Source organism: Myotis myotis, unplaced genomic scaffold (genome assembly GCF_014108235.1).
Source record: "Myotis myotis isolate mMyoMyo1 unplaced genomic scaffold, mMyoMyo1.p scaffold_m19_p_3, whole genome shotgun sequence".
NCBI classification, from domain to species: domain Eukaryota; kingdom Metazoa; phylum Chordata; class Mammalia; order Chiroptera; family Vespertilionidae; genus Myotis; species Myotis myotis.
This window is the reverse complement of record NW_023416335.1, coordinates 25173830-25199621: the sequence shown is the minus strand read 5'-3', so window position 1 is coordinate 25199621 and position 25792 is coordinate 25173830. Positions and strand designations below refer to the sequence as shown.

The following is a 25792-nucleotide window of genomic DNA, read 5'->3' as shown; positions in this document are numbered from 1 at the left end:
TAGCGCCCGCCGCTTCCCGCGCATGCTCTCTGGCTTGACCATGGTCTCGGTGAAGCCCGTCGGAGTGAAAATCCACTTCTCCGGATTTTGGAGGTGACCCAGAAGACTTACAAAACACTAGCTCCGCGGAGGAGGAAGGGGCCTGGCTGTAACTGAGAGCCGACCGGAAGAGGCTGCCCACAAAACCCGGAAAACTCTTCCCGATCCACTGCCGGCGTCCCTGCGACCGGACATGCGCAGTAACCTTCCCGGCGGCAGCGGCGGCGGCGGCGGCCACGGCGTTGGCCGCGTCCCCGCAGCCGGAAGGTTCGGCTGCTTCAGGCCGGCGGCCCGACCCCTCCTGGGCCATGTCGGCCCAGGGCGACTGCGAGTTCCTGGTGCAGCGAGCCCGCGAGTTGGTGCAGCAGGACCTGTGGGCGGCCAAGGCGTGGCTGATCACGGCCCGCAGCCTCTACCCCGCCGACTTCAACATCCAGGTGAGGTCGGGCCCTGCGCGCTCCGCCTCGGGGAGGTGTGAGCCGCTGCGGCGCCCGGCTGCCCGGGATGGGCCGCTCCTGCCCGCCCGCCTCCCCTCCCTTTCCCCCTTCTCTCCACCTCCTCCCGCCCTGTCCTCCCACGCCTTCCCAAGCCTTCTCCCCGGACGCCAGCGCCTGCAGACCCCGCGAACGCCCTGGAGCTCGGGTCTGGTGGGAGGTGTGGCGCGCGTTGACGGCTGTGTGGCCCCGACCGCACACCAACGCCTCTAGGACAGGCTCCGATCGGTCCTGAATCATGATGGCAGCCGTCTGTGCAGCGCCTTCTACTTTTAAGACATTATTGCACTGACCCCGGGAACCCGGCCCCGCGGCCCCGGCGGGGGCGGGGGCCTGACGGTCTGGTCTGTGTTGCAGTACGAGATGTACACCATCGAGCGGAACGCGGAGCGCACCGCCACGGCGGGGAGGCTGCTGTACGACATGTGAGTGAGCGGGCGCGGGCCTCCTGCGGTTTTGCTCCGTGGAGGGGGCATGGCAGGAAGATTCCCCTTCATCCACATCCCACCTTCGCTATGTCTCGAGTCCTTCCGTTCGTTGCTGGCATGCCCTCTGCAGAGAAGTCTTATGTTTCTTGTTAAAACTCTGCTGTCCGAGAATTTCCTTTATTTTGGAAATAATACATGATGCTCTAGATCAGTGGTTCTCAACCTTCCTAATGCCACGACCCTTCAGTACAGTTCCTCATGTTGTGGTGACCCCCAACCATAACATTATTTTCGTTGCTACTTCATCACTGTCATTTTGCTACTGTTATGAATCGTAATGGAAATATCTGATATGCAGGATGCATTTTCATTGTTACAGATTGGACATAATTAAAGCATAGTGATTAATCACAAAAACAGTATGTAATTATATATGTGTTTTCCGATGGTCTTAGGCGACCCCTGCGAAAGGGTTGTTCGACCCCCAAAGGGGTCGCGACCCACAGGTTGAGAACCGCTGCTCTATATAAAAGTTAAAACAATAATGAAGCATGCAGAATAAAAAGTGAAAGCCTCCCCCCTCCCGCCTCCTAAATTCAGCCAGAGTTAAGGTGTGTGTGTGTGTGTGTGTGTGTGTGTGTGTGTGTGAGAGAGAGAGAGAGAGAGAGAGAGAGAGATACAGAGATACAGAGATACAGATACACATACACACGATGCATATAACACGTTTGGGGGGTGGATTACAAAAGTGAGATCATACTGATTATTCTGCAGCTGGCTTTCTTCGCCCCCTTTTCCTGTAAGTAAAGGACCCCTTTTTCTGTTTGTAGGTAGAGATCTACTTCGTTCTTCTTCATGTCTGCATAGCATTTCATAACCACTCTTTTATTGGTAGTTTCCAAATTTGAAATTACAGTGTCCATAGGCAATATTGTACCCATATTTTGATGTTTTCTGTAGAATAGATTCTACATGGATTTCCCTAGTGAACGTTTGCACATTTTAAGTGTTGATGCACTGTCAAAGTGCTCTCCCCAAAATACCATTCCAATTTACATTTTCACTAACGGTGTATGCGTGTCCATTTTTCCATACCTTTGCCAACAGTGGATATTATCAGACTTTCAGATTTAAATGTTTGCCAAAGTGATAGAAAATGGTATTTTGCTATTTTTAAATAGTTGTCTCCATTATATTCCTAATCTTTTCAAATGTTCTCTTTGGCTACTTGTGTTTTTTCTGTGATTTGCCTTTGTCCACTTTTTCTTTGGGTACCTTTTTTTTTCTTGTTGATATTTAGAAGTACTTTACACGTATGAAATATTATCTTTTCACTTGCAAAAATCTCAAAATTCTTGTGGGTACCCTCATTTTTTAAAATACATTTTTATTGATTTTTAGAGAGGAAGGGAGAGAAAGAGAGAAACATCAATATGAGAGAGAAACATCAATTGGTTGCCTCCAGTATGCACCCTGTCCAGGGACCGAACCCACAACTTTTTGGTGTATGGGAAGAAGTTCAACCATCTGAGCCACACTAGCCAAGGCTGATACCCTCATTTTTTTAAAATTAGTTTTTATTTTTATATCTTTATTTTGGTGTGTTTCGGTACATCTTCATATTCACTTGGAATAATGAAAAATGTGTTTTTATTCAAATATTAATGTTCTTTGTTGGATTTTATATAGAATCTGACATTTTAATTTAATGCATTCATTTTAAAACTAGGTTTGTGAATTTCCCAGATCAGCCGGTGGTATGGAGAGAAATCAGCATTATCACATCAGCATTAAGGAACGATTCACAGGATAAACAAACCCAATTTTTAAGAAGTAAGAATGGAGTAATTTCTTAACAATGTATAAGTTACTGTTTCTGGAATACCAAGTTAAATATAGTAATTTCGCCAAAAAATGACATCTGTAATATTGGTACCCATATGTATGTTTTATTCTTGGCAGCGGAAGTCTGGACAAATGGTGTCACTTGGTCCCTGAAGCATTTGCTTAGACTCCTTACGCTTCCTTAAGGGATGTGGACTTATCAGTTAGTCCAGGGAACTGAATATATTTTTAACAGGTTTTACAGCAGTCGGAAAGCATCTGTACATTAGGCAGATCTTCACAAAACAGGAGAGAAACTTTAATGATTTATGACCTTTCTTTAAACCTTTACTCTGTGTTGGTTGCTATAGCCAATCAAATATTTCAAATTCTGGATAAAAAAGTAAACAGTGTAGGTCCTTCACCTTAAACAAGTGTGTGTCCTCTGTCTCAGCCAGCAACAAGCACTGGTGTGACCTTCACATATATCATTCTTGTCTTCTGGATCCCAAAAAGTTTTTATGGTCATTCAACAAACATCTTGTGCCCAATACTGTCTGACCCAGAAGCCTTCTAGGTCAGGGGTGGGCAAACTTTTTGACTCGAGGGCCACAATGGGTTCTTAAACTGGACCGGAAGCGTGGTTGGAGTGTTTGTGTGAACTAATATAAATTCAAAGTAAACATCATTACATAAAAGGATACGGTCTTTTTTTTTTTTTTTTTTAGTTTTATTCATTTCAAACGGCCGGATCCAGCCGCAGGCCGTAGTTTGCCCACGGCTGTTCTAGGTTGCAGGTGAAACCCGAGAACAGTGATTCTTCACATAGTATTTACTGTTCTGTATATAAAAATGCCTTACTTCCACTTTTGCTTCAGTATTCTTTCTGAAAGGAACTTCTAAAAACATGATGTGCTGTGTACAGGTTTATTTGAAACTCTTCCTGGTCGGGTCCAGTGTGAAATGTTACTCAAGGTCACGGAACAATGCTTCAACACCTTGGAGCGATCAGAAATGCTGCTTCTCCTTCTGAGACGCTTCCCGGAAACAGTGGTGCAGCATGGGGTGAGATTGGTCCTTTCCTTTTCCTTCAGAGAAAATAAAAGTCAGCGACAAATTCATCAGGATGCCTAGGAGCTATAGTGGATATTGTAAAGCAGACGTTCTGAAGAACATTAGATAAGGTTGACTTAAATCTTTGTCAGTAAAGCTAGAAGGATGTCACTGTTACCAAACTATTAATTTCCGGTAGAAGTTGTTTTATCAGTGTAAGGAAACAGTCACTGAGCTCTGAGTAAAGTTTTTTAAAATAATCTTATTCCAGTGTTTTCAAAAATGTGTTTGAATTTTAATGAGCCGTAGTTTATATTCCTAATAGACATGTTTTTCACATGCTTTTGCCCTATGAACATTGTTTTCTCTCTACTCATGCCCTTTTCTTATATCCGTAATAATTGAATGCTATTGGCAGGCATTGGGAAATGTTAGGAATTTCCTTCTATTCTCCACAGACCCCTTGAGGTGTACATAATATCCACTTTACAGATGAGGGGACTGAATCTTAAATGTTAGTAACTTTCCGTAAATGGGAGAGTCAGGACTCAAATCCTTAATCTTCCTACCGTTCCCTAGCTTTTGGTGTCACCAGCAGTCTGTCATTCCTCGGTTTGCAGCGACATCATTCCAGTTTCTGCCTCCATTGTCACATGGCCTGCTTCCTTGTGTGTCTGTGTCTTTACATGACCTTCTTATATAAGGTCATTGAGTTAGGTCCCACCCTAATCCAGTATGACCTCATCTTACCTAATTGTGTCTACAAAGAGCTCACATTTTGTAAGGTAAAATCTGTGTAAGGTCACATTCTGAGGTTCTGGGTGGACATGAATTTTGGAGGGGACACTATTCAACCCAGTATAGTCCGTGTTCATTACTCTTACTTTAAACATTCTGTGCTGTGTAATCGTTCCCATTGTCCCACCCCAACCTTGTGCATGCCAAATAGTTAGTTGCAAGGAAGATAATGCTGACATCTTGGTGGATTTGATAAGCCAACTTTCTGCTATACTAGGGCATCAGTAATGGAAAGGTGGCTTAAAACTCCTAGTCTGTCCAGCCGAGTGCAGGCTGTACGATTGGCTACTCCAGACAACTTTTGAAAGTGATGTTTCATCTACATGACACATCTTGAGGTAGATAGTAAAGTTTTTTCCACATTCCTTAGAAAATCTCTACAGCTCTATTATCATTCTAACTCTAGTTCCAGGGCATTCTTTAAGTTTCTTACACATTTTGTTAGGGTTTTAATATTACCATTTCAGAGGAAAATAACCAAGACAAAGTGATCTGTGGTCAGGTGAATTAGGGATTCCCTTCTGAGCTGTGTTGCTGATGTTTTTTTGTTTTCTAGTCTTCAATATGAAAATATTTGTTTCTCGGGAAGCTTGAATATACAAACTATGTGGTAAATTAAAAAAATACCTTATTGCCCTAACTTATTTGGCTTAGTGGTTAGAGTGTTGGGTCTTGGACTGAAGGGTCTCGGGTTCGATTCCTGTCAGGGGTGCGTACCTCAGTTGCAGGCTCGGCCCCTGGCCACGGTCGGGGCACATGGAGGAGGCAACCAACCGATGTGTCTCACATCGATGTCTCTCTCTGGCTCTCCCCTTCCCTTCCACTCTCTAAAAATCATTGGGGGAAAAATATCCTCGAACGAGGATTAAAAACAAAAAATCACATGTTTCTTCGTGTAATTCTGACATGTTAAACTGTAACACATTTAAATGATTAAATGTATTTTGAAACAGGTTGGCCTTGGGGAGGCACTGCTAGAGGCTGAAACCATTGAAGAACAAGAATCTCCTGTTAACTGCTTTAGAAAATTATTTGGTAAGAAAAATTGTATTTTATATTAAGTCCTTATGCTATGTAGAATATGCAGGGGTAAGTATCATTTCAGGGATCAGGCCATTGGTAGAAAGCAAAGGAACTTTTCATATTTCGGCACTTAAATCATTGTTTATTTTTTCAGTCCAGAAAGCATTTTAAACAATTTCAAAGTTTTTGTAATGTCATATTTGGTATCTCCCAAAGAATATTATGTGTGACTGTATATTTAAGTATGCAGTGTAATAATAAACAAACATCTTACCCACAATATAGAATCTGCCCGTGTTTTCTCGCTGACTTCACCCACTGGTGTGCCTCTGCACTGCAATTTTCAAATAAATGTGCCATAAGGGTTTGCCCCTCCTGTACATTTTAGGTACTACATTAAGTGAACTCGAAAATAAATTTTGTTTTTGTCAGAACCCTACGATAGACAATGGAACCATTTTTTTCTTATTTTTCCTCCTCAACAGTTTGTGATGTCCTTCCTCTAATAATTAACAACCATGATGTTCGGTTGCCTGCCAATTTATTATACAAGTACTTGAACAAAGCAGCTGAATTTTATATCAATTATGTCACCAGGTCTACTCAGGTAGAGAATCAGCATCAAGGTAAGTAGGAATGTTCTACAATCTTGTTTAGACAGACTTTAGTAAAATTGCAGAGTCAGAAATCCCTCAGCATTCTGATTATTCCCTCTGGATACATACCAGTTTGATAATGTTTCTAAAAGACGGTTTCTAGAAAAGAAATACTGCAGTTAAGAGATGAGACTTTTCTGGACCCAATTTTACCCCTAAATTGCCACAGTTAACTTGTTGAACTCTATTTATACACTGAGCTTTGTACATGTGCCACAGCTCAGAGTCACTCCCTACATTACCAATGGCCAGTGTAGGTCCTTGAGCAAGACACAACATGTTGAGATTCTGTGCTCTCGCTTTTTGAATGGGGAGTGAGATTTTTTCCCTCTATCAAGTACCAGATAAACCAGCGGTTCTCAACCTGTGGGTCGCGACCCCTTTGGCGGTCGAACGACCCTTTCATAGGGGTCGCCTAAGACCATCCTGCATACCAGATATTTACAATACGATTCATAACAGTAGCAACATGACAGTTATGAAGTAGCAACGAAAATAATTTTATGGCTGGGTCACAACATGAGGAACTGTATTTAAAGGGCCAGAAGGTTGAGAACCACTGATATAAATAGTTAAGTAGTAATGTTAATTGCAGGCTATTTTTTTCTTACGTCTCAGGTGTGCAAGAAACATCTGATTTAATGTCACCTAGCAAACGTAGCTCTCAGAAGTACATAATAGAAGGATTGACTGAAAAATCATCCCAGATTGTGGACCCTTGGGAGAGGTTGTTTAAGATTTTGAATGTTGTTGGAATGAGATGTGAATGGCAGATGGATAAAGGAAGACGGTAAAAAATTGTTCGTTTCTAGAATTACCTAACAAATCTTTGATAGCATAATCTCAGGATCCTAGGAAACAAAAACACTTTTTAAAGCAACTAATATATTAATATTAGAGTCCTGATGCACGAAATTTGTGCAAGGGCTCAGCCCTCGCTGCCTCGGCCAGCCCTCACAGCCCCATCTTAGTCCGGAAGGATGGTCGGAAGGTCATTTGGCTGTTTGGTCTAATTAGCCTATTATTAAATAGGATATTGGTACATCTCTCTTTGGGTAAATTCTGTAACACACAGTATTTATGCAAAAGAGGGTAGTTTTTCATTTTATTAAAAGATTCCCAACAGAAATAGGAACTCTTAAGATGATGTTGAGTTTGAAGTACTCCTTGATGTTCAGAGGAAAGAGAAGCTACTTGGCATTTTTGTTTCATAAAATATTGGTCTAATCACTGCTCTAATTCAGGAGAATTTGCAGCCATATGTGGACAATAAAGACTAGTTTTACATGCCTAAAGTTACATTTGGTAAATGTAATGCCTCTCCTGGGACATTTCTCTCGACCTTTTGCTGACAAGCCCAGAGTAATTAAGCAAATTTTATCATTCTTCATCTTTCAGAAGCTATGGTGATATTTTGCATAGAATGAAGGATCTCTGCAGATACATGAACAACTTTGATAATGAAGCTCATGCAAAATACAAAAACCAAGTGGTTTATTCCACTATGTTGGTCTTCTTTAAGAATGCATTCCAGTATGTCAATAGCATACAGCCATCTCTTTTCCAAGGTTGGTTTAAGAATTTTAGAGTGTCCCAAAATACTGGCCTCAGCGGGGATGGTGAAGATAAAAATCCTTACCTTAACATGGTTCTCGGATCCAGATAATTGTGGGGTGATACCAGCACTTTATTTAGTTATTGTTGGTTTATGTAAGTACATCTTCATTAAAAGTTTCTATATCAAAAATGTAGTGGCAATATGAAACTACATGCAGACATTGAATGCCTGTATTTTGAAAAAGCAGCAGATGTAGCAAAGTATTGAAGTAGATTTCACAAAGACTTTGCAATAGGCAAAGACTTTTTAAATTTTATATATATATATATATATATATATATATGTATGTATGTATATATATCGCTTTGGCAGCACATAGACTAAAATTGGAATGGTACAGAGAAAAAAATATATATATTCATATAAATCCTGGAAAATATGAAAAATACAAGTGTGAAATCTCCCATAATTCTTCCAGTATAACACAGCTCCCATTTTTGTGTATTGCCTTATAGTCTTTTCATGTATTAGATTTATTTGGAATTTGTAACCATCTTGTACGTGTAATTTTGTAGCCTTAACTTTTTTGGTAATTTTATGATTCATGATTATGGTAAAAAATTTGTCAAAACGTAAGAACAAATACAAAAAAGGAACTTTTTTTTTTGTAATCTGCTACTGATGGGAGAACCTCTGTTAACAATTGGTGTATATCTGTACAATCTTTTTCTATACGTATACACTTGTTTGTTTTCCTAATTGGGGTCACACTGTACAAATTTTTAATGACCTGTATTTTTACATGAAAGTTGAGTAAATTTCCACCTGATATTAAGTGTTCTTTTTCTTGCTACATTTTTAATTGTTGGTGTTTTACCCCACCATAGGTCCTAATGCCCCAAGCCAAGTTCCACTGGTTCTCCTGGAGGATGTATCAAATGTGTATGGTGATATAGAAATTGATCGTAATAAACACATACATAAAAAGAGGAAACTGGCAGAAGGAAGAGAAAAACCTATGGTAATCCTTTTCAGTGATTATTAATAGATTATATGTTTATGATTTTTTTAGAAATTAGTCTTTGTAGAATATGGCTTTGGAACTAAATTGATAAAACTTAGGTTTTAGTTATAACATGTAATTACTGTATAAGTCAGTGGTTCTCAGCTAGAAGTAATTTTGACCCCTAGGGACACTTGACAATATCTGAGGACTTTGTTGTTGTTGTTAATCCTCACTCAAGGATATTTTTCCATTGCTTTTTAGAGGGAGTAGAAAGGAGGGAGAGAGACAGAAACATCGGTGTGTCTGACACATCAATTGGTTGCCTCCTGCATACGCCCCAACCAAGGCCGGAGATCAAGCCTGCAACCAAGGCATGTACCCTTGACCAGAATCGAATCCGGGACCCTTCAGTCTGCGGGCTGACTCACTATCCACTGAGCCAAACTGGCCAGGGCAGAGGACATTTTTGATGGTCATATCATAGCTGGGTGGGGAAGGGTTGCTATTAGTATGTGGTGAGTAGAGGCAGGGATAACTGCCAGAAAGTCTACAACACACAGGAAACCCCACAACAAAGAGTGATCCGTGTTCTTCACATTCTCTAAGCAGAGTTCAGACGATGAGGACTGTTCAGCAAAAGGAAGGAATCGTCACATTGTCATCAATAAAGCAGAACTTGCTAACTCAATTGAAGTGTTAGAAAGCTTTAAGTTGGCCAGGGAGAGCTGGGAGTTGCTCTATTCCCTAGAATTCCTTGACAAGGGTAAGAATATGCTTGTCCTATTAGTGCTGTTTAATTTTTGTATATAAAATCATTGTGCTAAAAAATTACTTGATATGTCAAGTCACTTATGACTAAATTAAGTAAGATCTAATCAATTATTAATATTCAAATAACCATTCACCTCTTAGCTTCTGCTCTGAGTGTATATTATAATCAGGGTTGGGGTGAAGTAGAGGGAGAGTTTGGGATCTTTTAAAATTTCTATTGCTGGCCTTTTTTCCTGGGTTTGTTTGTTTTGTGCTTTTAATTTTCCTGTCCTGTTGCTCTGTATCTTCCTTAACCACATGCAACTAAGAATACAAAAAGTAATGCTGTTTTCCATCTGCATTAACTCCACTTCCCAAAAACCTCAAAATCCAAATGCAATAGAAAGCCTGTTTCCTTTGAAGTATAGACATAAAAATAGGGTGTTTCATCTGAATAATATTAAACTATTAAGTATTTATCAGCATTCCTTACAAATGACCAGCACTTTGCTAACCAACATATTTTTGCCATCCTTTGGAGTCAAGGCTCATTACTTCCTTTTAGCCAGTGGACATTCACGCTCTGTCCTGCTCTGTCACATGCCGGTACAGAGCCCTTGGGCATGTTTCTAAGCAAATACACTAGTGTTGCAAAGTATTTTAACGGGGTAAAAATAAAACAAGATCTTTTGGGCAGAGGGAGCAAAGTAATTGAAAAGATAAATGAGGTAATATGTGAAAAGCATTGGGAACGTTCTTGGCGCATCGCATGTGCTCAGTAAATGTTGGTGCCTAATAAGAATGTGCTTGTGTATTACTGAGTATTCTGTCCTAACTTTACTAATTGAAGTTCTAGACCAGGGGTGGGCAAACTTTTTGACTCGAGGGCCACAATGGGTTCTTAAACTGGACCGGAGGGCCGGAACAAAAGCATGGATGGAGTGTTTGTGTGAACTAATATAAATTCAAAGTAAACATCATTACATAAAAGGGTACGGTCTTTTTTTTTTTTTAGTTTTATTCATTTCAAACGGGCTGGATCCAGCCTGCGGGCCGTAGTTTGCCCACGGCTGTTCTAGACCATTGTTTTAGAAGTCAGAAATCAAACTCTACAGTTACTGTCTATTTTTTGGTAATGTGCTTCTCTGGCTGTTGTTCTCTCTTACTGGGTTATTTAGTTCTGTTCAGTGTTACATATATTTGGTAAATTTTCTTTGAATTCTCGCTCAGAATTTACAAGAATTTGTTTGGCATGGAAGACGGATACTTGGCTTTGGTTAAGAATCTTCCTCACTGATATGATCATCTATCAGGTAGAGTCATGTCTGTTTTAAGCACCTGTGCCTGTACAGGATGACTGTTGCTAACCATCAGCATGCAAGATGTGTACGTCCCTCTGTGGACTATTAGTCCCTGCTCTGAAGACAGGCGTTCTGTCTCAGAGACGGAGGAATTGTGGTTCACTTTCATCTCACAGTAACTCCAAAACAGCACGGCTGCATCTTCTGTATTACTTCTGGTATGTCCAGTCCAGTCCTTTGTAAAAATGAGATTTTTACTTTTCACTAAAAGATGGGTACTTCTCACTCCTCCTCCTCTCTACTCTGGTGAAGAGTTTCTGCCTTGCTCTGCTGTTGCAGAGCTCCTTATGCCTGGAATGGAGAGAGCAGGCCATTCGCTAATGGGATGGAGAGCTTGCAGCCTCTTTGGTTGAAATGGACAGGTTGCTGCTTTCACCCCTCATAAAAGAGAAGTGGTCCTAGTAGTAAAATGTTGATGGAGGAATGGTATATTCAAAATGTACTTTATCAAAGGGCTTGCGTCATTTTATTTAGTCTTAAAGACCAGAAAGGCCGTTGCTAAGCCTCCTCATTCCTCCTTGGGTAATCAAGCAGAGGTACCTTATTTGTAGTTACTTGCTAGTTGCTTAGTTAACTCAGGAGGTTGGTTTATTTGTTTTTAATGGCAGTATTTTCCCCTTCTTACTGTTTATCTTTCTAAGGGTCAATATAAAAAGGCAATAGCCAGCCTGCATCACTTAGCAGCTCTCCAGGGATCACTTCCTCAGCCGCAGCTCACGGGACAGGGAACCTTGGAGCATCAGAGGGCGCTCCTCCAGCTGGCCGCTTGCCACTTTGCTCTAGGGGAGTACAGAGTGAGTACTGACACCTTGCTCAGGCCCTCAGGGGCACTCGGCTACCCTGGTTTCCTCCTCCCGGAGTGGCTTTTTAATTCTGTGCATGTTTACTTTGAAATTTAGTCTTTCTGCCTAGATTTATTACCCAGTCTGCTGGGAAATCATGGCGATTTTTTGTACTTAATTTTCCCTCTACTATAGTTTCCCTGAAATTGGGCCTCAGTGCTTTATTATTGTTCCATTTTGTTGGAAGATTTCCTTCCTCCCTCCCTCCTTTCCTTCCCCTTCCTTCCCTTCCCTTCCCCTTCCCTTCCCCTTCCCTTCCCCTTCCCTTCCCTTCCCCTTCCCCTTCCCCTTCCCCTTCCCTTCCCCTTCCCCTTCCCTTCCCTTCCCCTTCCCCTTCCCCTTCCCCTTCCCCTTCCCTTCCCCTTCCCCTTCCCCTTCCCCTTCCCCTTCCCTTCCCCTTCCCCTTCCCTTCCCTTCCCCTTCCCTTCCCCTTCCCCTTCCCCTTCCCCTTCCCCTTCCCTTCCCCTTCCTTCCCTTCCCCTTCCCCTTCCCCTTCCCTTCCCTTCCCTTCCTCTTCCCCTTCCCCTCCTTTCCCTTCCCTCCCCTTCCCCTTCCCCCTCCCCTTCCCTCCCTTCCCCTTCCCCTTCCCCTTCCCCTTCCCCTTCCCCTTCCCCTTCCCTTCCCTTCCCCTTCCCCTTCCCCTTCCCTTCCCCTTCCCCTTCCCCTTCCCCTTCCCCTTCCCTTCCCTTCCCCTTCCCCTTCCCCTTCCCCTTCCCCTTCCCCTTCCCCTTCCCCTTCCCTTCCCTTCCCTTCCTTGCCTGAAATCCCTTCACAGTGGAATCAGACCTGATGTACTGAACAGAAAGAGTCTTTACTAAGTGGGGAATGAGGACTTACATTAGCTTATCTGAACCTCAGGATATCGCTTTGGCTGTGAGCCCCGCCTTCACAGGGTGGGGACAGTGTTCTTTATCTTGGATCTCTCACTGCCTATCGCAGTAGTTTGCACAGCTTCCATACTCAATAAATGTTTTAATTCAGTTCATACTATATGTTCTGTTTTGTTAATTTTTCTCTCTGGTGAGTTAGTAAATGTTGTAAAGACAGAGACATACTTCTTTTGGGTGCCACTATCCTATTTAATACATTGGTAGTTTGATTAAGTAGTAAGTTTTGTTTTGTTGGTTTTTTTTAACAACAGAGAACGAGTTATTGTTCCCTCAAAGGTCCAGTACAGGATTTCACCTTCCTGTTACTTTCCCTGTATGTTGACAACAGCGATGGCCACTTACAGGGTCTGGAGACATTGCCACAGACTCTGTGTACACGTGTTGCCCAGTTGTACGCAGATAGTCAGTGTGGTGTCGGTTGCTTTCAGTTTCAGAAACTTCATATGAGCTCCTTCTCCTTGTCTTCCTCAGATGACATGTGAAAAAGTCCTGGATTTGATGTGCTACATGGTGCTCCCCATTCAAGATGGAGGCAAATCACAGGAAGAACCTTCAAAAGTAAAGCCCAAATTTAGAAAAGGTACAGTGACAAGTTTTGTTTTTATTTTGTAAAAACAGCTTTAGGACCAAGGCTGGGAAATTTTTTTATAATTCCTGATAAGATAGTACTGTGTGATCTGCAGGGCTTGACAAAATGTATAAAAAGTTAATCCCTTACCAAGCTTTTTCTTGGCTCTGATTTCCTAAGTAGCTGGAAGTCTGCCTTTCTTCCAGAGTTCTCTTCATTTCTTAAGGTGCCATCTCTTCAATTCGGAACTCCTTTTCCTTCCTTTACCAATTCTAGGGAAACGTGTAGATCGTACGTATCCCTCTTGAGCTCTTTTGCGCTGCACTTCAAGTTGCATGTTGCTTAAAAACTACATAAATTTAGCTGTCATGCTTATTATATAAGAAAGATTCACTATCACTGATCTAAATTTCTACCTTAATAGTCAGAAAAAGTTGAACACATTAAACCCAAAGAAAGTTGAAGACAGGAAATTATAACAATATGAGCAGAAATCAATGAAATAGAGAAAATTAATAAAGCTAACAGTTGGTTTTCTGCAAAGAACTAATAAAATTGATAAACCCTAACAAGACTGATCCAGAAAAAAGTGAACACTGACTACCAGTATCAGGAATGAAACGGGGAAAGTCACTACAGAGCCTCCTAAATCAAGGACATTAAGTAAGTTATGAACAACATTATGCCAATAAATTCAACAATTTAGATGAAATGAAAAAATTCCTTGAAAAACACAACTTATCCAAATGGACACAAAACGAATTAGAAAATCTGAATGTTCCTATATCTATCGAAGAAATTAAGTTTGTTATCAAAAATTTCCCACAGAGAAAACTCCAGTTTCAGATGGCTTCACTGGTGAATTCTACTAAGCATTTAGGAAGAAATAATAACAATCCTAACCTGCACTCTTTGAGGAATAGAGGAAGAGGGCATACTTTTCAGTTGAGTTTTTAAGACCAACATAACTCTGATAGCAAAACCAAACGAGCATCACAAGAAACATTAAAGGCCAGTGCTCATCCTGAACCTAGATGCCGGAATCCTTAACTAAATAGTAGCAAGACAAATATAGCAAATATATAAGAAAGGTAATACAAATGACCAAGTATACAGGGAATGCAGAAGTCGTTAACATTAAAAAATCAATAACTAATCCACCACATTAGCAGATGAAACAAGATCATGATTGTCTTAATAGGTAGAATTCAATTATGTTTACATTTATTATTCCTGATTTTAAAAATCTTAGCATACTGAAAATAGAAGGAAACTTCCGTGACATCATACTTAACTATGAAATATTGAATGCTCCCCAGGATCAGCAGCAATAGAAGGATGTCTGCTCCCACCACTTCATTCAAAATAGTCTAGCCAATATAATAGGCAAGAAGAAGAGATAAAGGTTGAAAAACACTGCCTTTATATACAGCTACATATTTGGCTACATAGAAAAGCCTAAGAAATATCCAAATAGAATACATAGGGATAAATTTAATGAAAGATATGTCAAAATCTTGTTCGTAGCCCTGGCTGATAATGGATCAGTTCATTGGAGTGTCATCCTGTACACTGAAAGGTGATGGGTTTGGTTTCGGTCAGGGCACCTACCCAGGTTGCAGGTTCAATTCCCCTTTCGGGGTGCATCCAAGAGGCAACCAGTTGGTGTTTCTGTGTCTGTCTGTCTCTCTTTCTCCCTCTTCCTCTCCCTCTCTCTTCCTCCCTTCTTTTCCCTCTCCAAGATCCATTTTTTTAAAAATCATGTTTGTAGATAGAAGACTCAGTATGGTTAAGGTACCAGTCATCCCCAATGTATCCATAGATTCAGCAAGTTTAGGAAAAAAGATTGATAAATGAAATCCAGAGACCATTCAAAAACCAATTTCACCTCCACTACACATAATTGTGGTTTAACTATTTATGAAATCATGTGACTGTTGTTCATCCTTTTTTTTAGGAAAGCATCTTAAACATATGCTTTTCAAAGCTGTTTTTGTTGTTGTTGTTTTATAATAACAAGCATATTGTGGACTTTTGTTAGGTTCGGACCTGAAGCTTCTGCCCTGTACCAGCAAGGCTATCATGCCGTACTGCCTGCACTTAATGCTAGCTTGTTTTAAGGTAAGCTTAACGTTGTGGGAAAGTTCATTTTGTGGGAAGGAAATTTAATTTGGAATATTGTTCGGATGATTCAGAATGACTTGACTTCAGAACTTTGAGAACAAATGTTAGTTTAGTCCTTTGCAAATGCAGGTGGTGTAGTGAGGACAGTGTGTGGGCTAGGAGTGAACAGACATTTATTAAATACTGACTGCACTGGGCGAAGATGAGTAGGAAGTGATCCCCATCCTTGAGAAGGTTACAAATAATAGTGGGACAAATATGCAAATAACCTTGCTTATAGCAGGGTTCATTATATATTTATGAATCACTATGCAATTCAGAATATATTAGTTACAGAAGAAGGGATTGTAAATGTTGGGTTCATAGAGGGATAGTGAGTGTAATATAAAGATACAGTGGGTGGAGCGTTTCAGGCATAAGGATGAACACCAGCAAAGGCCCCGCAGAGCTGGGAAGGTTAAGGACTTGATAGAATGCCAGGCCCTCGGCTGCAGGCGCTGTGGAGCCTTAGCGTAGACAGGTTTTATGAGCAAGAGGGCGATAATACTGGGTCTCACTTTAGAGTAGTTATTCCAAACTTAACTCATCATCAGAATCACTTGAAAGTGTGATTTTAGGTCTAGCTGCTCACGTAGATCAAAAAGTCCTTTGCCAGTTTCTCCAGTTCACACTGCTGTTTACTTCCTTTTTGCTCACTACCTTTCTCTCTCCCCAAGTCCATGTTTTCAATCCCTTCTCTCCTAGAGGGTTTCTTGCCCACCCTCCTCTCCCAACTGCTCCTTAAAAGAAATCCCCCAATTCTTCTCTCTCTTATATAGACCACTCTGCTTTCTCTAGCCCTTACTCCCAAATTCAAAGCTTCAGGCCCACTGTGCGTGCCCAGGTTCCATCAGATACCATGCAAACCCTGCCAGCCGCTTGCGCACAGTGCGGGGAGGGGGGCTGAGGCTTCTCTGTCAGGACTCCCTCCTCCGTCGGCAGTTGTGTGCTGCTGGCAAGGCATGTTTGTTTCTACTGTGCCCCCTTCTTACTCTAATGACCTTGATAATGCATTTTCAAATAATAGCATTTTTTTAAGGAAGTGATATCTGGTGTATTTTGGATTGCCCCATGATTTCCTTTTCCTTCTGTGTTTGCATCAACCCTTGTCTTGCAGCTTAGAGCTTTCACGGACAGCAGGGATGACATGGCTCTGGGGCACGTGATCGTATTGCTTCAGCAGGAGTGGCCTCGGGGAGAGAATCTTTTCTTGAAAGCTGTCAATAAGATTTGCCAACAAGGAAATTTCCAATATGAGAATTTTTTCAATTATGTTACAAGTATCCTTTTTCTTGCTTAAGCATAAGAAATTCTGATTTTTTTTTTTTTTTTTATGAATGCATGTTCCAAAAACAAATGGCCCATTCTGGGTAGAAATAATGGTTTTCACTATTTGGGGGGGGGGGAAGAGAAGGACTGGGGGTCCAAAGTGGGACATTTGCCATTGGTCTTGTGAAAGTCATAAAAAATAAAAGGTTTCAAGGAGGTCATGCAAGGAATCAGGAACATCAACAGCCCTGTTCATTTTCTATTTCCAGGGACTTCTGGGGAGGTGCCCAGATGCCTAAAGTAGTAGCCTACAGGTTCCTAACAGGCCCAGAGTTGCTGGTGTGGCCATAGGGTATATAACAGCTCACTGGCCTCCATCTTTCACAAGAGAGCCTCCTGGGCGTCAACCGTCCCCTGGGATCAGTTGGAGTTCTCACCGCTGCCGAGCGCTCACCACCTGTGCAGCCCAGCAGTCGCTTTCAGTGATAAGTGTTGTGTTCATGCTCTCTGTTAGGGAAAGACCACATTTGAATGGAAGGTTATGCATCAGTTTGGTGTTTCTACTTTACCGCTTATCTCAGCACATTATTTTTGAGTTGCGAGAAATCTAATATCCTAGTCCAAGTGCCTAGAGCAATAGTTCTTACCGTTTTTGGGGTACAATGCCCCTCATTTCTTATTAAGAAAACAAAAGATTTTGCTCTTACGATCATAGGGAATTTTATATTGCCATTTCTGTGAAAAACAGGTTTACCTTGGTGAGGTAGTTTGGTTGGTGTAAGAATCATTAGCTTTGGAATCAGAGGGACCTGGGTTCCAGTACTGACTCTCCAGCTGTCATGGGGTGTTAGTTCCTCAATTGCTACAAGGCGGTTTCCTCATCCGAGAGACCAGGGCACCTTGTTCTCACACGTGGTTAACCTGAATCTGACCTGCAGATATTGACATGCTGGAGGAATTTGCCTACCTAAGAACTCAGGAAGGTGGGAAAATCCATCTGGAATTACTGCCCAATCAAGGAATGCTGATCAAGTAAGCAGACTGTCTTTTGCTCTCCCCTGCTAAGTGCTCGCCTTTTGGGTGCTTACAGGAAATGTTTGTAAATTTCTATACCTTTTACAAATTTAATAGAAAGAAATCCAAACCTAGTCTCTGTTTTGAGAACAGATTTGATTCTGGTGCCTTTTGAAAGGCTTGGCGTTTCCTTAACGACATTTTTGACCAAACATTATTTAAACTAGGATGTTTTTGTCACTTCTGAAACTATTTCACTAAACCAAAGTCTCATTCGTGGTATCTTTTCCTTTCTAAAATTTACAGACTAAGTCAATAAATGTCCGATTAAACATAGAGTGCTTTTAATGAAAAAAAGCCACGCTTAATTGAAATACCAGATTAGGATAAGTCATCAGGGAAACTATAGACTTTGGTTATAAACTGTACTTGAATTTCACTGTTGAACTGAGACCCACCTCAGCAATCCTCACTGCTTATATAGCACAAAGGAAAATAGCCCAGGCTAGGGCCTCCAAGTTCACACCTGGCCCAAGAAATGATGGTGGTGCTTGGTCTCAGGCATGCCCTCCCACACCTAGAGGAAGTTAGTGACCATTTATGATTTTTAAATAGCTCATAAATCTTGCTTCTCTCCTCCAATCCTCATCATAGTTTGGATGTTATATCCTCTGTGCTGTAAAGCCACACCTAGTGTGATTTTCATACTTCCTCCTTTGCGTCCTGCGTAGTCAGCGTGTCTTAAGTCAGCGTTAGCATCACTGCAGGAGACTGACCCAGAGGGAGAAGGCAATGCTCCTAAGGCTGAGAACGTCTTCCTTTCTCCCTCACTTGTGACCTGAGCGAGTATTCAGGTGTTGACGGAGAAATAGCCACAGCTTGTTCTGTCTCTCTAGTCTTAGAAATGTTAGGAGAAGGAGGTAAGAGCAGTTCATTCTGGATTTCTGTGACCGCAGTAATTTGTGCAAAGCAGACGCATGCTGTCAATAGTAGGGTCTTATGGAATCCAGTTTAAAGAAAGGGAAGACTCAGTGGGGTTCTTGTCCTTCCTCTTAAAAATGTTATTAATATTCTAAACATTTAAAATAAAAGAACAAATGCTCTTTTAAAAGAAAATGAGACCTTTATAAATTCGGTTGCTTCAGCAAGATGGACTGGGCATGCTCATCTTCCCATCCCATTCACTTTCCAAAGACTGAACATGAACTGGGGAAATAATTGCATGGGTCATTGCAAATTCTTAACAGTGTTTGAAAATGAAGATTCCTTTTGACATGGGAGCCTACATAACCCCTTTATGTTGTGATTTTGTGATTTCTTTTCTAGGTTTGAGGCTGGGTATACAAACATAGCTTTTTCATTAATTCCCATTAACACTCATCATACAAATTATCATAATATATAGACAGCCTTAGTAGAACCAACTCCATTTACTTAGGAGTAAACTTACAGAAGATTCTCACTTTGCTTCAGGGGTGGGGAACCTTTTTTCTGCCCAGGACCATTTGGATATTTATAACATCATTCGCAGGCCATACAAAATTATCAACTTAAAAATTAGCCTGCTGTATTTGGTCACTCAATTAACTCACCCCTAATGTCTTGACAGGGCCAGACCAAATGATTTCGCAGGCCTTATATGGGCCGGACATTCCCCACCCCTGGTTTAGATACTGCTTAACTGTTTGTGGAAGTGGGAAAGAATAGATTGCCAAAAAATCGCCAGTTGAATCTCAAAGTTTATTACACTGAATCTTTTTTAGCCAGTTTTTACTGAGCTAAACAGTGATGGGTACATGTAGACAACCCCTGAGATAAGGGGCTTGGACACCCACATAATAAGGCAAAGGGTTGTTTAGGATACACAGCATGCGTTTCTAGGCTTTTGGGAGGTAACTCCATGCCCCTGCTATGGTCAACATAACCCTTAATTTCTAGACCACTAAACTTCGCAGGAAACCTGTTTGAAAGCAGGAATAAGATTGCTACTTAGTGAGCTGCCCTTGTAGGAATTTGCCCAGTCACTAAGTGAGTCTCAAATTCCATTTGAAGCCTGCATTTCCAATTACTTATGCCTAACCTACAGCGGGAGAAGCAAGCGGCATAAGCCAGAGCATTCTTGCCAATTGAGGTATGGTGAAATCTTGAGTAAAACTATATTCCTTTTCCCTTTGGGTTGCAAACAAATTCTCTGCAGACTTGTGGTTGGCCCCTGCAGCTGAGTGGCAGAGATGTTGTGAGCAGTGTACAGCCCCTCCCCTTGGGTAAGGTTGTGAGTCCGTCCTAGTTGTGGCATCTCGGATGTGAGCAGGTACAGTACGAACACTGGGCACCGGGGGCCTGCCCCACAGGAGGGATACGCTCTTTATTTGTTACATAGACATTTTGCTCTTATGTATTTTAAAGCAGAGAAAATTTTCTGTGCTGATATTTGCAGTATCTTAGTTGCATTAGACTGGATGAAGTAGGAAACGGTGTCCTATGTATGCTTTGAATAGGATGGGTAATAATCTGTGAGGTGAACACCCAGCTAATGTACTAAATCTTTGTTGTTACAGAATTCTGCAAAGCCCTGGGTCCCAGGCTCTTTCCCCTCCCATCCCCCATTTTTCCTTTTCTCAGTACTTTTTTGAAATTCAAACTAACCTTTCTTTATCAAAAACATTGCCAGCCCCTCTAGTCCTCTTGGAAGGGCCTCTTCAGTTTGGGGCTTCAATCCCATCAAGGATGGTTACAAAAAGTCACCAGGTTTGTTTCTAGGTCTGGCGTGAGCATGAGAAGAGTGGAGAGTGAAGGAGGCTGGATTTGAAAACACGACTTCTCAAATGTTCACCCCTCTCCCCACTGCCATTCAATTGCATCTCATCGTCCTCTTCCTCAGTGGTTGCTTTTTATGCCAAATCTCAAGTGGGCTGAGCGCGGGGACCAGGAACCAAGATGCCTCTGGCCGCGCCCCAGCAGCGGGTGCAGTGAGAGCCGCGGCCAGGGGCCTGTGGTTAGAGGGTTTCTGTATAGTCTGCTTCCCGTCCTGTGCCTTCTCTCTGGAGTGTTTTTTGCAGTGCAGGGTGAGTCGGTGTGGGTGTTTGAATGCTGCCGTTTGCTGTTTTTTAAAGGCCTACTAGCCCTCCCATGGGGTTACTGCAGCAGGAATTCTTACCTGTGCTTCAGCCCAGCATACAGACTGCTGACAGGTACCAAGTGGAAAAACACCTGCTCATATAGTGTGCTGTTTTGTCAACATGTTTTACTGCCCATGGTCTTCAGCTCTTTGTTCCTCAGTGCTCTTTTCCATGCTTTCTTTATTTTTTAATTTGTTCTGCATTCCTTGGCAAACCATCTGGTTGTAATATTGTAACATTTCTTATTTTTTTGCCATAAGTTGCCAGTGTTTTTGTGTTCGGTTTAAAAATCATTATGGAGCTGGAAAACATGAAAGTTATATAAAACTGTCAGATTGAGTGCACATTAGGCACTGAACTCTTCTTTTGGGAAAGTGTAAGGCGTTCCGTTATAAACACTGGAGGGCGCTCAAGCGTATTTTAAGTAAATGTTTACTCCTAAGTTTATACGAGTGACCAGTGTTAAGACTTCGGTCTCAACAGGCATTAGCACAGTATACTCGCCTGTCGCCGACCTTGTCTTTCTGAATTAAAAATATTGGGTAGCTAGAATGTCACGGTTATTAGCTGATTTATCCTGTTCTTAAACCACAAAAGCTAATTCCTTCATCTAAATTTACCAGAGGGATGGAGGCTCTGACAGACACATGACTGAGTTGTGCTGCTCTGTATATATGTGAAACAGTACCTTTGAACCATGATCAGCAGGATACAGTTCATTATATTTGTACTAGTATTAATTTACTAGTAGACAGTTTGCTTTGCACCCTCAACGCCCTTGACTGTCTGCAAATACCAGTAACTTTTGGTTGGTCAGGGAGTCGGCTCCAATTTGGGGTTGCAGACTGGCTCCCAGAAATGCAGTGTCTCAGGACAGCCTAAGGTTGGTGTCTGTCCCAGTAGGACTCGTGGCCTCGGCCTGACACTGTCCTAACTGCCAAGTGAACCAGCCAGACGTCACTAGAAAAGTCCGCAAGAACTGCGTGTGTCCTCCGCGGCACCGCTGTTTTGCTGCGTAGTTCCCAGCATTGCAGCGTGCCCAGTAATGTCACTACGAGCCTGACAAGGCTGGGTGTCTTTCCTTCTGTTGCTTTGCAACTTTATGACTTTGTTGTACTTGTTTTATATGCTAGTACAAGTTTTAAAAAACAAACATTTTAGAGTGGTTTCAATGGTGTTGTTCTGACCAACACATAAATACCTAATTTTAGTATAGTTGCTGCTGAAGCGAGCACATAAAAACCTAATTTTAATCCCTGTTCCTGTGTCTGAGGGAAGTGAGGCAGTAGTGGTGGGGAATGGAGGTGGTCTCTGTTTGTCTAAACCCACCAAATTACTGAACTGGTGTCAAAACTCCTTTCCTTTTCATTGAATCCATTGAGTTTTGCTAGATTTTTCTTTTCCTTCACGTGGTGTCTTTTCTGGGATTTCGTGTGGTTTCCCTCTAAAGCAGCGGTCGCCAACCTTTCGGACCTCACAGACCACGTGGTCGCGGACCACCGGTTGGCGACCGCTGCTCTGAAGCACACCCCGGAGATCTTTGCTTGTGCTCCCACGGGCCCTCCCACCAGCATGCAGGTCTGTGCACATGGACTGGATCCGGTCTTCAGGTGGCTTTTGCTGGCCTTTGACTATTGCTCAGTGACTGTGCTGCTCCCTCCCCGCGGGTGCCAGACTCTCTCTTGTCTTGGGAGCCAGCAGACCTGACCTGCTGGGCTCAGCACTTAGCGGAGCCATCCTGTTCTGGCAGCAGGGGACAGAGATGTGCTTGTGACCGGTGGCTGAGCATAGTCCCTGAGCCCTTCACGGAGCCCCAGCCCACGGGGCCAGGTGCCTAAGCTGTTTGGTGGCACTCATCTTGGTTTCCCTCCTCCCTGCTGCTGCCTCTGCAGTGTGGACTGACCCAGTCAGCCCACAGTGACCGAACTGTGCACAAGTCAGCGTAGGGATGCATAATGTCCAAGCTACAGGAGTTCAAAAGCGAAGCAGATGGCATTTTACCGAACATTTAGATCTTTAAAATCTTCTTTTCTTGAGTGGGAAAGGTGTCTCTCTAGTTTCAAGTCTTTGAGAAGGAATGGGCAAAGGGGGCGGTTTGGTTAGGGCTTTTCTTTCTTTTTAAAATGTCTTACTTATACTTAGATTTGAGGTAGGCTTTACTCCTACCCCAGAGGCCTGCCCTGTAGAACCAGCGCTAACCACGTGTCCCTGTTTTCCTGTTGCTGCCCTCAGGCACCACACGGTCACTCGGGGCATCACCAAGGGCGTGAAGGAGGACTTCCGCCTGGCCATGGAGCGCCAGGTGTCCCGCTGTGGAGAGAACTTGATGGTGGTGCTGCACAGGTTCTGCATCAACGAGAAGATCTTGCTTCTGCAGACTCTGACCTGACGGGAGCCCTTTCCGCCAGAGACGATACAAAAATTTGGGGGAGATGTGAAGCCTTGATAAATGTCGCTTTACACCTCTTAAAACAAAGAAATCCACCTAGGTTCTAACTCCCTGGTTACTTAAAAATAGTTCCCGAAAGCCTGAGAAGCTACTTCTATTTTTTAAAAGTCATTTTTTTTTTGTAATTTTTGTAAAACAAAAGAATCTGTTTTGTAAATAAAAAAATCATCCCAAATTTGGAGGTTTTAGAAATTTGTTGTGGTGTACTTTACTTTAAAACATTATTCCTTTGCCCAGCCACAGTGGCTCAGTGGTTGAGTGACAACCTATGAACCAGGAGTTCACAGTTCGATTCATGGTCAGGGCACATGCCCGGATTGCAGGCTCTGTCCCCATGCCGGGCTGGAGGGGGGGGGGGGGGTGCAGAAGGCGGCTGACCAATGATTCTCTCTCATCGATGTTTCTATCTCTCCCTCTCCCTTCCTCTCTGAAAAAACAAACATACATTATTCCTTCCATGATCTCAAGATTTTATTTTCCACATTTAGGCCGTGGTTAAAAATTCATATCAACACATCTAGACTTTTTCGTTCTGGGAATTTTAATACCAAAAACCTGTATGCCAAAATGAACTTGTGAATTTCCGCTGAAGGAGCCATGGGGTTGGGGGCAGGGGTAGAGTTGGGGGTGGAGTGTCTGCCAAACTGCCCAGGAAAGGGAATGGAGGGAGGCGCCGCCTCCCCGCCCCGGCCACAGGCTGGCCCGGCCTGCGGCCTGCCCTGCCCGCCGGTGTCTGCCCAGGCACTTGGCCAGCTGGCTTCCAACCCTGGCTCTGAAGCCTGCACTTGCCATCTACCAGGGACAAGTTCATTTCTCTGCCGCAAGCTTGTTGGAGAAACTCAGATAGTGACACTTCCCTCACAGGTGGCTGTAAACACTAAGTGTGACTTCATGTGAAATGCTTAGAAAAGGGCCTTACACATCGTAATTGTTCAGCCAGTGTTAGCTAGTGTTTTTATTTTGATCTTCCAGAAATATATCAGTAAACAGCAAACAAACATTTGTTTCTAGAGGCTCTTTAAGAATGAAATAGCTAAGAAATTATTCAGTTACTTTGCATAAAAATTTTTAGAAATATTTCCTAAATGAGGCCCTTTTCATAGCTATATTAAAATCAATAAGAGGGTTTTTATCTCAGAAATTGTTTCCTCTAGCTCATTTTAAAGTGTTTATCAACTTACTATGAGTTGATAAATATATAAACCATCCTGTTGATTTTATCATGGAGTGTGTCCCCCAATAGCTTTCAAATTAAGCACTCTCTTACCACCCTACCTGGTTTGGCTCAGTGGATAGAGTGTTGGCCTGTGAACTGAAGGGTCCCAAGTTCAGTTCTGGTTAAGGGCACATGCCTGGGTTGTGGGCTTGATCCCCAGCAGGGGGTGTGCAGGAGGCAGCTGATCAATGATTCTCTCTCATCATTGATGTTTCTATCTCTCCTCCCTTCCTCTCTGAAATGAATAAAAATACTTTTAAAAAATAAATTACTTTAAAAAAAACTCTTACCTTTTGGTTTTATAACACCTTCCTCATATTGGTGTTTGGAGGTAGCATACAGCAAAAACAGACATTCCAATAACCAAATGGTTTGGCACCAGATAACAGTCATCTTCATTTATTTAGTGGTGCCACTCCTGTGTGCCAGACTGCAGGAGAGGTGGAAGGTGTGGCCACAGATAGGATAAGATGGAAGAACAAGCAGCTAGCCATGCAAGGTGGGGAAATCAGGAAAAAAACTGGTTTCTGCAGAGCAAGTCCTAGTAGTCAGGAAAGAATGCCACCAGAACCCAGAACGGTAGCAGACACTGTGGGAGCCCTGTGCTTGTGCTGCATGCAGCAAGGCCAGCTCTCCTTACGGCCAGCGTTTGGATGGAATTCTGCAAAGGAAAACCAGCGTGATGATGGCATCTCGTCTTATTGTTTTGACATGCACGATAAGAGGTTTATCAAGTTTGAGGCATTTTATGACATAACTAGAGGCCTCGTGTACAAAATTCATGCACGGGGGGAGGGTCCTGCACCCTCTCCAATTCTGCACCCTCTCCAATCCGGGACCCCTCGGGGGATGTCTGACTGCCGGCAGTTGTACATCCCTCTCACAATCCTGGACCGCTGGCTCCTAATCGCTCACCTGCCTGCCTGCCTGGTTGCCCTAACTGCGCCCCCCTCCCACCCCCCCACCAGCCTGATCACCCCTAACTGTCCCCTGCTGCCGGCCAGGTCACTCCCAAATGCCCCCCTCCCTGCTGGCCTGGTTGCTCCTAACTGCCCCCCGCACCCCACCGGCCTGGTCACTCCTTACTGCCCCCCCGGGTCAGCCCCAACTGCCCACCCTGCTGGCCTGGTCGCTCCTCATGCCCCTCCCCGCCGCCAGCCTGGTTGCCCCACACAGCCTGCTTGTTCAGTCATTTGGTTGTCCCTCACTAACACCCCCCCCCCATGACGGCCTGGTTGTAGGCAGCCATCTTGTGAGTGTGTGACAGTCAAT

At 42.9% G+C, this 25792-nt stretch overlaps 1 protein-coding gene across 11 annotated transcripts; it reads left to right on the top strand.

Moving 5' to 3' along the window:
- The first annotated feature begins 240 nt into the window (after positions 1-240).
- INTS10 (integrator complex subunit 10) lies at positions 241-23496 on the top strand. 11 transcript variants are annotated; one of them, XR_004966124.1, is made up of 18 exons: positions 241-476; positions 891-958; positions 2691-2794; positions 3711-3850; positions 5590-5671; positions 6145-6285; positions 6934-7105; positions 7714-7883; positions 8761-8894; positions 9486-9642; positions 10860-10942; positions 11632-11784; positions 13194-13302; positions 15332-15411; positions 16571-16733; positions 17661-17754; positions 19063-19867; positions 23088-23216. XR_004966124.1 is itself a non-coding variant. In XM_036300023.1 (18 exons), exons 1-18 carry the CDS (start codon positions 348-350, stop codon positions 23242-23244), a joined length of 2214 nt encoding a protein of 737 aa, XP_036155916.1. In that variant the 5' UTR covers positions 241-347; the 3' UTR covers positions 23245-23496. The 11 variants fall into 11 exon arrangements, 9 of the variants coding, with proteins under 9 accessions (XP_036155916.1, XP_036155920.1, XP_036155923.1 ...); XM_036300023.1 differs by lacking the exon at positions 19063-19867 and adding an exon at positions 20850-20927 and having other exon boundaries at positions 23088-23496; XR_004966125.1 differs by lacking the exon at positions 19063-19867 and adding an exon at positions 19934-20927 and having other exon boundaries at positions 242-476; positions 23088-23137.
- The last annotated feature ends 2296 nt before the right edge of the window (positions 23497-25792 follow it).